At 53.9% G+C, this 10,344-nt stretch overlaps 1 protein-coding gene across 1 annotated transcript; it reads right to left on the bottom strand.

The window, feature by feature from the left end:
- Positions 1-839: 839 nt before the first annotated feature.
- Positions 840-9,335, bottom strand: mylkb (myosin light chain kinase b). Its single transcript, XM_037239967.1, has 18 exons — positions 8,278-9,335; positions 7,909-8,025; positions 7,412-7,480; positions 6,643-6,690; positions 6,423-6,550; positions 6,184-6,340; positions 4,357-4,547; positions 4,174-4,282; positions 4,065-4,097; positions 3,829-3,919; positions 3,553-3,756; positions 3,175-3,392; positions 2,974-3,097; positions 2,746-2,898; positions 2,463-2,677; positions 2,133-2,261; positions 1,951-2,063; positions 840-1,773 (listed from the first exon to the last, which is right to left on the bottom strand). Exons 1-18 carry the CDS (start codon positions 8,699-8,701, stop codon positions 1,630-1,632), a joined length of 2,667 nt encoding a protein of 888 aa, XP_037095862.1. The 5' UTR covers positions 8,702-9,335; the 3' UTR covers positions 840-1,629.
- Positions 9,336-10,344: the final 1,009 nt, after the last annotated feature.

Here is a 10,344-nt window from a genome sequence, read left to right as displayed (position 1 = left end):
CCCACTCCCATGGGATCAAACTCTCCTGCGAACTTGCCCCACCCCAAAGACTCATCAGCCATCAAACTCGGCCCACACCGCCATGTGCAACTGAATACAAGCTGAGCAAAGAACCTTGAACGTTGCCTTTTCTGAATGGAGACTTTCTGCTCTTGAGCATGGTCGCACGAAAGGCCCAGCGCCGTATTGGACTTTCCTGAAAACAGAGCTTTCTTAACAAGAATTGTGATTGAACTCAAGCAACCTGTGGAAGTCTAATTTCTGCTTCAGTGTCTTAGCATTTTCCTAAATCTGAAGAAATCAAACGAGCACGCGCTGAGTAAATTGGATAACAGGTGATTGGCAATGGCTTTTGCCGTGAGGCGCAGATAGCGCGCTCCCTAAATTGTGGACCAAAAATCCAACAATAGAATAAATAAAGGCGAGGAGGACCATCAACTCCGTTGACACAACCACTCACTTGCTGCTGTTGTTGTTGCTGCGGTTGTTGTTGTTGCTGCTGCTGTTGTTGTTGTTGTTGTTGCTGCTGCTGCTGCTGCTGCTGCAATGTGCAGGAGGGCTGGCTCGCCCTCTTACGCAACACAGGTGTCTTCATTTAACACGCAATGAACACAGGTGTCTTCGCTGAGACCATTAACAGTTTGTGTCATACAAATACAATTCATCAAAAGGCAAAAAATAAACAAGATATAACTCAACAAAGTTGTATGGTAAGGCTTTTTTCACAAAAAAATGACCATGTGTAAAAAGGCTTTTTTTTCTTTTTTTCTTCTTAATAAAAGAAGAGAAGAAAAAGCCCACCCACCACTGTCTGTGTCCAAAAACAGAGGGACAAACAATGTTTTGGGGTGATTCTTTAATTGGCTGCATGTGAGAAAGTACACCTGTGCTCTCTTGTCGTACGTGTCAAACTCGCTATAGAATTGTACAAACCTTCTTGGAACACAACTGACGGTAGGACAAACGTCAACGTGAAATCAAATCAAAGTGCGCAAACGTTTGAGTGGCGTGTCGAGTGTGCTAAAAGAAAGTGAGGCGGCGGTGGCGGCGAGGTCCACGTTTGGGTCACACGGACCAGCGACAAGGCGGCCACCGTCACCTGCATCGGGGAGACATCCGCACGCACCTCAACCCGCTAAGTGATTGCCAAATCTTCTGATCACCGTTTCGAGACCTTGCTTAACTCCAAACGGTGCCAATATTTGGAGAGTTAACCTCTCAATGGTAAAGGCGCGCGTACCCGCTTTCAATTTGGCTGACTTACTACAAAGCGGACGTCACGTCCTCACTTTATATTTGGTTTTGCTTTGATTGACACATTAGTGGAAGAAAACAATGATCCGTAGCCCTAATGTCCTCATCTTATTGACATCATGATGACATCATCAGAGCCACACCGTGATGACGTCATCCCGAGGATGTGGCGAAGGCACGCGAACACAGCAAAAAGGCAGCTAAAGGAAAAGTCGGCAGCGTCGGGACGGCTCGAAGGCTTTCGCGCACACACGCACGTGCCGCAGCCTGAGGTTATAAATAATCAAGGTGACTGTACTGACGGAGAGGCTGGAGGAGTGCACCACTTCCGGCCTGAGTGGCTCCTCCCCCACCAGAGTCCGGAGGTTGTGAAGCTCACTCCTCCTCCTCCTCCTCCTCCTCCTCCTCCTCTTCCTCCTCAGCAGCCATGACCTCAACCAGCAGCTCAGCGGTGCAGGTGGCCTCACCGAGATCGTTGACAGCCTTCACCGTGTACTTGGCGTCGTCGTCGCCCGACACCTGCGGCGGACACCCAATGTGACAAAAAAAATCAGATACAGACTCAAAAATGAGACATGAGCTGCAGTATGCAGTGAGCCCAAATGTTGAAAGGCCGAGTTTGGATTTTGCCACTCTCTGCTTTTCTTCTCCTTTCCTTTAGGGGGCGCGCTGAGCTGGCCGGCTGAAGTCCATTACCTCGGAAATGACCAGGCTGCAGTTGCCGTCCTCGTCGTAGTCGATCTGGAAATGCCTGGTCTCCTTGATGGGCTGCTCGTCCTTGTACCACACCACCTCCGGGTCGGGGTAACCTGGCGAGCCAGGGCGGCTGGGCGGTTAAACTGGCGGCTGGCGGGCGGGCCGGCGGGCTAGGCTCTTACCTTCGATCTTGCAGTCAAAGCGTGCGGCGCTGCCCTCCACCACCTCCACGTCGCGGATAACGGCGCTGAAGGTGGGCTTGCTCTCGGCCTTCTGCTCCGGCTCCAAGCACTCCAGGAAGCGGTTGTCGTCTGAAAGGCACAGCGAGCGATCCGTTGCCGCCGCGTGTATCCGACACGTAGTAGCTCGGCTAGCTTTACGCTCATAAAAGGAAACTAATGATAGCTAAGCAGCGGCAGCCGGTCGGCGCTACACCGTCGGGTGCCGCCAGAAGCCTTTTTTGCTAGGTCTTTGGATTCAGGCGGCTTTCCAAGTCTCGTCGGCCGGCGTACCTTCGGTGGGCGAACCCCTCTTGGCGTGGAGCCCCGCCATCATGGCCATGGACGACAGTCTGCCGATGGCCTTTATGGCGTGCCCTGTTTTCTGCCACTTGCGCCTCAAGATGTACTTTTTCATCCTCTCCTTGGACAGCTTCTTGGCTTTCATGGTGTTGGTGTCCTGCTTGAGCCAGCTGTGCTCCAGACACTGGGGGCAGCTCAGACGCGCCCTGAAAACACACCACGACACGAGCGTCCGGCCGGGACGGAAACCAGCGCGAGCGACAAGACAACCGACTTCATGTCCTTTTTGAGCAGCCGAGTGATGAAGTCCTTGGCGTCGTCCGAGATCTCGTCGAAGGCCTCGTCCTCAAAGTCCCACGTGGCCGAAGTCACGTTGGCCAGCGTCTCGTTGTCGTTGTCGCCCATGAAGGGCGACAGGCCGCTCAGCCTGCCGGCGACGGACGCAGGGCGCTCAGCCGACGGCCGGCGGGCTGCCGCGTGTTGCCCGCCACGCCATACTCACAGAATGTAGCAGATGACGCCGATGCTCCACATGTCGGTGGGGTAACCGATGGCTTCGTAGTTGATGACTTCGGGCGCCACAAACTCAGGCGTTCCGAACAAAACTTTGAGGGTTCCCGCGTTTTCTGCAAGAGGCGCGTGGGTCGGATTAGGAGGCAACGGCGAGCTCGCCGGTCCCGAAGCCGGGAAGCATCCGAGTCACCTAGACGCCTGGCCAGGCCAAAGTCGATGAGTTTGATCTTGCTGCCGGTCTTGTTGACGCACATGATGTTCTCGGGTTTGAGGTCCAGATGCACGATGCCCTGCTTGTGGATGAAGCCCACCCCGTCCACGATCTGCAGCATGTACTTGATCACCTCGCGCTCCGACAGCTCAAAGTCCTCGTCGATGATGCGCTCAAACAGCTCGCCGCCGGAGATCCTGCCCGGCACAGGAAGTCTCAATCAGCCATTTTGTCAGGTCACAGTCACGAGGAACGGTCTCAGGCCCGGTCCTTTGTCGACGGGCTTTTGACCCGAACTCGAATAAGAAAGGCAAACAAATGGTGATTGGACTGGCCAATCACGGGAAGAGCACTGACATCTCCAGCACCACCACGATGTCCGACTTCCCCTCGAAGGCGTCCACGCACTGGACCAGCTTGGGATGATGGAGGCTGTTCATGATACCGATCTCTTGCCGAACGTTGTCTTTGTCCTTGACCGAGTAGGCCTTGATGAACTTGCCCGCCCAAACCTTCTTGGTGGCCTTCTCCACGAGCTTGAACACCTGGCCAAACTTGCCCCTGCAGACGTCCATCCGTGCATATAGTTTGGGCACGAGCGTTTGGACATTGAGCCAAAGCGCGCACGCTTACGTTCCCAGCCTCTCCTCCACGTCGTACAGCTCCTTCACCTTCACGTCCGTTCGCACCGTCACCTGCCTGTAGTCGGGCTCCTTCTCCGAGTCTGCCGCACGCACGCACGCACGCACGCACGCACGGGAAAGCACGTCAGAGCGGGAACGCCGCAAGAAGCAAAAACATCTTTTCAAATTAAGATGGAGCATTTGTCAAATTCTGGCTTATTGTCTCGCCCCCCCCATCTGGAATACCGTCTTCGTCCTCCTCCGCCTCCTCCTGGTTCTCTGTGGGCGGAAGCAAAGAACACAAGCCGTTATTCCATTTGCTGGGGTCACGTCGCGCCGCACGCTTTGTCCTCACCGTCGTCGTCCGCCACGGCGACGTCCTCCGACTCGGCGCTCGGCTCGCTGACGCCGTAGACGTTCTCCGCTCGGATTCGGAACTTATATCGGCGCTCCGGAAGAAGGTTCTGGAGGTGGACGGAAATGACCGTGAGACAAAGATAGTAAAGCAGACAAGGACATATGTTGGCCACAGACGCACTTGGACATTGTAGGATGTGCTGTTGCAGGACACGAGCGGCGTCCACTTCTGCTCCACAGAGTTGTATATCTCCAGGTGGTAGGTCTGGACGGCACTCCCGCCGTCGTAGGTGGGACCGTACCAGGACAGCGTCAGACTGGAACGTCTCACGTCCGACAAGGCCGGCACCTTTGCGGGCGGGTCCGGCTTGTCTGGAGGACGGAGGACATCTTTCACACATCTGCCGCTACTGCTTTGCCAGCTAAATGTGTGAACAAGTTAGCGTCGTTGCGCTTGGACGAATGATTCGAATGTGATTGGGAATGGGAGATGTCTTTTCTTGGACACATGCGAGAGAGAGAGAGAGAGAGAGAGAGAGAGAGAGAGAGAGAGAGAGAGGCTGGCATGCCCAGGCCAAGGCCAAGGCTGAGTTGACAGGACACGCGAGCGAGCGAGCGAGCAGGCGAGCGGTCGTTCCTCCGCTGCCATAAAAGGCATCCGCAGTGCCTTCACGTTTCCCCCAAACAAAGATGGGTCAATCCATGCCGACCCACCCTTGCACCTTGGCGTAGTAAGCCGAGACGCGCTGCTCGCGCAAAGGCTCGGAAGGCATGGACGCTCAACGTGCTAACAGGGACATGGTCCAAGACGTCGACGTGGCTTAGGACAAAGGTTTGCTCACAATTACAAGGATGTGGGAATAAAGCACTTTGCACTTTTGCTGATTCTAATCTTCAAGCTAATGTCACGCCACAATATCCCTTTATCTCTAAAATGAAAGAGGTTAGGTTAGCGGAAGGTCAAAATGTGTGTGGTGATAAATGAGAAATCCAAATAAGCCATTTTGTCGTTTACGTTGGCCTCAAATGCTTTGAACCGGGAAAATCAGAGTGGGATCAATCACGTGATAAGGCGAGAACGCACGCTAATGTTCATGCTAAAACCAAGAGGCTAATCGCCAGAGATGGGACCAAGTCACACATGTGCAAGTCTCAAATAAGTCTCAAGTCTTAACCTTCAAGTCTCAAGTAAGTCCCAAGTCATTTTTTTCTTGGGCAAGTCAAGTCAAGTCCTTCAATAGGTCAAGTCAAGTCCAAGTCAAGTCCTTAAATAGGTCAAGTCAAGTCACCTTATTATTGCAATTTTACCTGCAGAATCTGATCTTAGTAGTGAAAAGACAAGATATCAGTAACTTTAAGTAACCATCATTGTCCAATGTGCATTAAAGCTATATATACACACCTATTTAGATAAATGAAAAGCACTTAGTTGGCAGAATGGCTCTTCAAATGACGGACAAAGTTTGAAGTTGTCGTCTGGCTGTCCGAACAAAGTTGGAAGTTGTCGTCTGGCTGTCCGAAATGTTTTTGTTGCATATCTCGCACTGTGCTGTCCGTCTTTTGCCGTCATAAAAGTAATTGCGATAGCCGAAGGTGATGACTCGCGGTACCGCTCCCGTTGACATGTTTGCGCTTGTCTGATATAAAGGGCCGTGATTCTCCAATAAACACGTTCGGTAGGTAGAGAGGGCACGACTGATTGATTGATAGGGTAGTGATCCAATCATGACAACGCCATTCTCAGCCTGCGCTCCTGCCGTGTTATCGATATTATTTTTTTAAATGTATTATTAATTTTGTATTCAAACTGAAAACAAACTAAATAACACTGAAGTCATTCAAGTCATCGTGTCTCAAGTCAAGCCAAGTCCCGCCCGAGTCTAACTTCCAAGTCCAAGTCGAGTCTCAAGTTTTTTCATTTTTTGTCAAGTCAAGTCACAAGTCATCAAAACAGCGACTCGAGTCCAAGTCACAGTGACTCGAGTCCCCATCTCTGCTAATCGCTCACCCACGATGGTCAGGTTGAGCGCGGCCTGCCGGAGGCCATATTGGTTCCTCAGCTCCACCGTGTAGCATCCGCAGTGCTCCTGCTGTCCACTGGCGATGGTCAGCAGGCTGCTGCCGTCCGTACTGAAGATGGACGTCCCCGCCGCGCCTTCCTGGATCTGGACAAACGTCACGCATGTTCAAAGCCGTGTCACCTCAGCAGTGTGACGACGCACGCGCGCGCCCGCCGGCCCGCCTCACCGGCTTCCTGAACTTGAGCCAAGTGCAGCTGATGGGCGGGGCTCCGGAGAACTTGCAGAGGATCTCCACCTTCTCCCCTGCCAGGATCTTCATGTCCTCCGGGAACTGAACGATGTGAGGAGGCAGCGCTGCACGCAAGCACGAAAGCAAGCAAGCAAGCACACATCAGTAGGCTCGCCTGCTGTGTGTGTGCGCGCGCGTGCGCGCGCGTACTCGTCACCTTGCTTGGGAGGTGTCTTGGCTGTAGGCTTCTTTATTCGAGCTTCACCTGAGAAGACAAACGCACGCGCGCACGCGCGCACTGTCGTTCACGTGGCATCCCGAGGCGCGCACCTTCTCGCACGCCTTCGCTTAGCGCGCTCCACCGAGCAACTCGTATCTTGAATCCTTTTTGACGAGAGCGAGTAGACGACATGAAGAGACACCCGTGCGTGTGAGAGAAAGATGTGTGCGTGTGCGTGTGTGTTTGCATGTTTGTGAGTCTGTGGGAGAGGTGGACGCACTCTTCATATTTGTGCGCGCGAGGTCGAGAAATGTGTGTGCGCCAGCAGCGTTCGCTGTTTGCATGTCCTTATTGGGACAAAAAGCGCGCGCGGCCAGGCCACTGGCTTCTTCTTTTTCCACCGTGCGTGCGTCCGTCCGTCCGTCTGTCTGTCTGTCTGTCTGTCTATCTGTCTGTCTGTCTATCTATCTATCTATCTATCTATCTATCTATCTATCTATCTATCTATCTATCTATCTATCTATCTATCTATCTATCTATCTATCTATCTATCTATCTATCTATCTATCTATCTATCTATCTATCTATCTATCTATCTATCTATCTATCTATCTATCTATCTATCTATCTATCTATCTATCTATCTATCTATCTATCTATCTATCTATCTATCTATCTATCTATCTATCTATCTATCTATCTATCGCTTCTCGCCATCCTCGACTCTTCTTTTTCTTCTTCCGACGGCTCAATTGGCTCAACTTACTCTCGGAGGTGGCCGCCGTCTTCTTCTTCTTGTTGGACTCCTTGTCAGCCGCAGACTTTTCCGGAGGATCTGCCGCCACGGAAGCATTTAAACACTTCAATGTGAAAAATCAAAGATGTCATTTGCGAGCGCGCCTCCACTTACGACCGAAGAGCTTGTCATTGTGAGCTCGCACATTTCCGACAATGAGTCGTTGCTGTGTGGGAATCCCGAAACAAATTTGTGCGGCGGCGGCTTTAGCGCGATAAGTTTTCTCTGCGCTATCATATCAAATTGAAATCTTGGAAATGGACCGCCCCCTGGTGGCCGCCGTAGTGGCGTCGGCGGCGGCGCGCACCCCAGAAGGAGGCTCGCTGAATTCCATCATGAAGCCAAAGCGCTCTTATGGGCTTTACTTTCCATTTGACACGATTTGTTGTGTGTCGGTACAACTCGATGCGTCCTCTCGTAAGTGGAGGCGCGGGCGCCACGTGACGTCTGAAGGCCGGCTTTCTTACCGTCCACCAGAACCAAACAAGAACATTCGGCCCGGCCCGCCGAGTTCTCCACCTTGCATTTGTACTCGCCTTCGTCCTCGGGCAGGGCCTTGTCGATGCTCAGCGAGCACACGCCGCCTGTCGCACGCACGCACGCACGACACAGGCAGAAAAGACAACATTCTCACGCATTGTACGTTCAGCCTTTCTGATGAAAAAGCGAGATGCTTTTGGGGCTCTCCTGAAAAGTGATCATTTGTCGACCCGACCCGATGCCAGCGTACGTCACTTGGATGAAAATGAATCAATACACTGGTCACGCGAGTGGCACCCCTGAACCTTGCTACCTTTTGTGCGTGTACGTATGTGCGTGCGTGTGTGTGTGCTGACCTTGGTTTTTGATCACGATGAACTTGGAGGCTTTGATAAGTTTTCCGTCAAGCGTCCAGCTTGCGTCGACGTCATCGCAGGCCGGGTCCAGTCGGCACTGCAGATGCAGGCGCTGGCCGTCCAGAACCGTCACGTCGCCCAGCTTCTCGGTGAACTTGGCGCCGCTGCCGTCCTTCAGGCAGTTGTTGACCACTTCGCCGCCATCGCCGTTCTTGTCCACGCCGCCTGTCTTCTTGTCGTCGACGGCAGCGAGCGCGTTCTTCTTGGCGGGCGCCTGGGGCGGGCCGGCGGCCTTGTTGGCGCCGCCACCCTTCTTGCCCAGCACGGCGCGGAAGTCCACCTGCGCGGCGGCACCGCTGGCCGCCTTGCGCTGCTCGTCCTCCATCTTGGCCTTGACCCCCTTCAAGTTGGCCTTAAAATCCATGGCGGTCAGGCGGCACGCTCCCTCCTTGTCCGTCTCCTCGCCGCTCGGTGGGCGGGCGTGGAGCTGCTCCCCGCAGCCTTGTGGTGCGCCTCCTGAGCTCCTCCTTCTCCTGCTCCCAGCTTGGCCTCCTGCTGCTTGTTCAGGTGTTTCTTCCGTCTCTGGCTTGGCTTGTGGCCAATGGTGGCGGATTGAGCCTTCTTCTAATTTGTTTCTGCTGGCTCCTTTTGCTTTTTTCCACCCTCCCTCCCTCCCTCCCTCCCTCCCTCCCTGTTTGGCTCGCTGCCACCGGCTTGTCCGTCTTCTTCCGCTTCCACTTCTCCGAGTCCCTGGTGTGGTTGGTTTCAGGTGTGGCTCACTTTGCCAGCATGTGTCCTCCCTGGTTCTCCTTCTCCCGCCTGCCCCCACGCGCCTCCTTCTTCGTTTTTTTCTTCTTCTTGTTTCCTCCTGGCTGGCCGCATTGGCTTTGTGCCACTTTTGCTCTCCTAGTCCTTGTTCTTCTCCTTTTTCTTTCTTCTGGTTGGTGTTCAGGTGCTCGTGCTACCCGTCAGGCCTTCTGCCACCGTGGACTGACTCTGCCGCCTCCTCCTCCTCCTTGGCGGATGGAGCGAACGGGAGAGTAAACAGCTGGGTTAAAGCCCCTGTCCTGGAAGAGTAGCGCTGCCCCCCGCCCCCTGCATCTGGGGCGCCGAGGGGAGGGGGGAGCGGGTGTGTGTGTGTGTGTGTGGGGGGGGGGGGGGGGGTGTCTTACATCACATCAAGTGAGCGGCGTGGCCAAATAAGGTCATGGAGTCTGAAGACCGGTAAAACCGACTTGCCACGGCCTTTTCCGCGTTCCCACGGAACGCCGCACTGGGCAGGAAGTGGTCTGGTGCTCTTTTCAGGGCCCGCGTCAATCAAAGGTGACAGTGATCTCACGGCACACCTGAAGAGGGGGCTGAAGGGAAGCCTCGGAAGAGACCGACCGCTCGATGGTCAGATTAGCAGGCTTTAGGGGGGCGGCATGATGGATAGGGGAGGCGCAGGCTGGAAAAAGAAGCCAGCACATGAAAACAAGCAAACGGACTTCAGTCAGTATGTGTGACAGACTGGACGTACGTCACGCCGATTGGACGTGAGGAAGCCCCCGGGCCAATCGGCTGCCGGAGGCGGCGGCCAATCCCGCGGCAAGTGCGCACACTCATCCAAACAGAACATCCCGTTAAACAGGCACGCGCGCGCACACAAGGACCGGGCTCTGTGTCAGACGACGGAGTGAAAAGGAAACCCAAACTCCTTATATGGTCAAGAGCAGCCAGGACACACTCGCACAAACACACGTCCAGGAAATGACCCCCCCCCCCCCCCCATCCCGCCCCGCCCCAAATTCAAAGGAAGACGGCTTTTCAACAAATCTGTAAAATACTTATAAACACTGAACAAAAAGCTCATAAACAGACCAAGTGTGTGTGTGTGTGTGTGTGTGTGTGCATGTGTGCGTTGTCTGCGGGTGGGGGGAGGGCAAGTGAGGGTGGGGGCAAGTATTTCCTGTTTCGAGACAATTTTCCAAATCAAATGTGCAGGATGTCGTGCGCATGATTTGCAAGTGCAGCATCTTGCAGCATGGCCACTCAAGTCTTTCTGTCCTCAATTTGTCTGAAAATGTC

This window comes from Syngnathus acus, chromosome 21 (genome assembly GCF_901709675.1).
Source record: "Syngnathus acus chromosome 21, fSynAcu1.2, whole genome shotgun sequence".
Lineage (NCBI taxonomy): Eukaryota > Metazoa > Chordata > Actinopteri > Syngnathiformes > Syngnathidae > Syngnathus > Syngnathus acus.
This window is presented reverse-complemented; position numbering and strand designations above follow the sequence as displayed.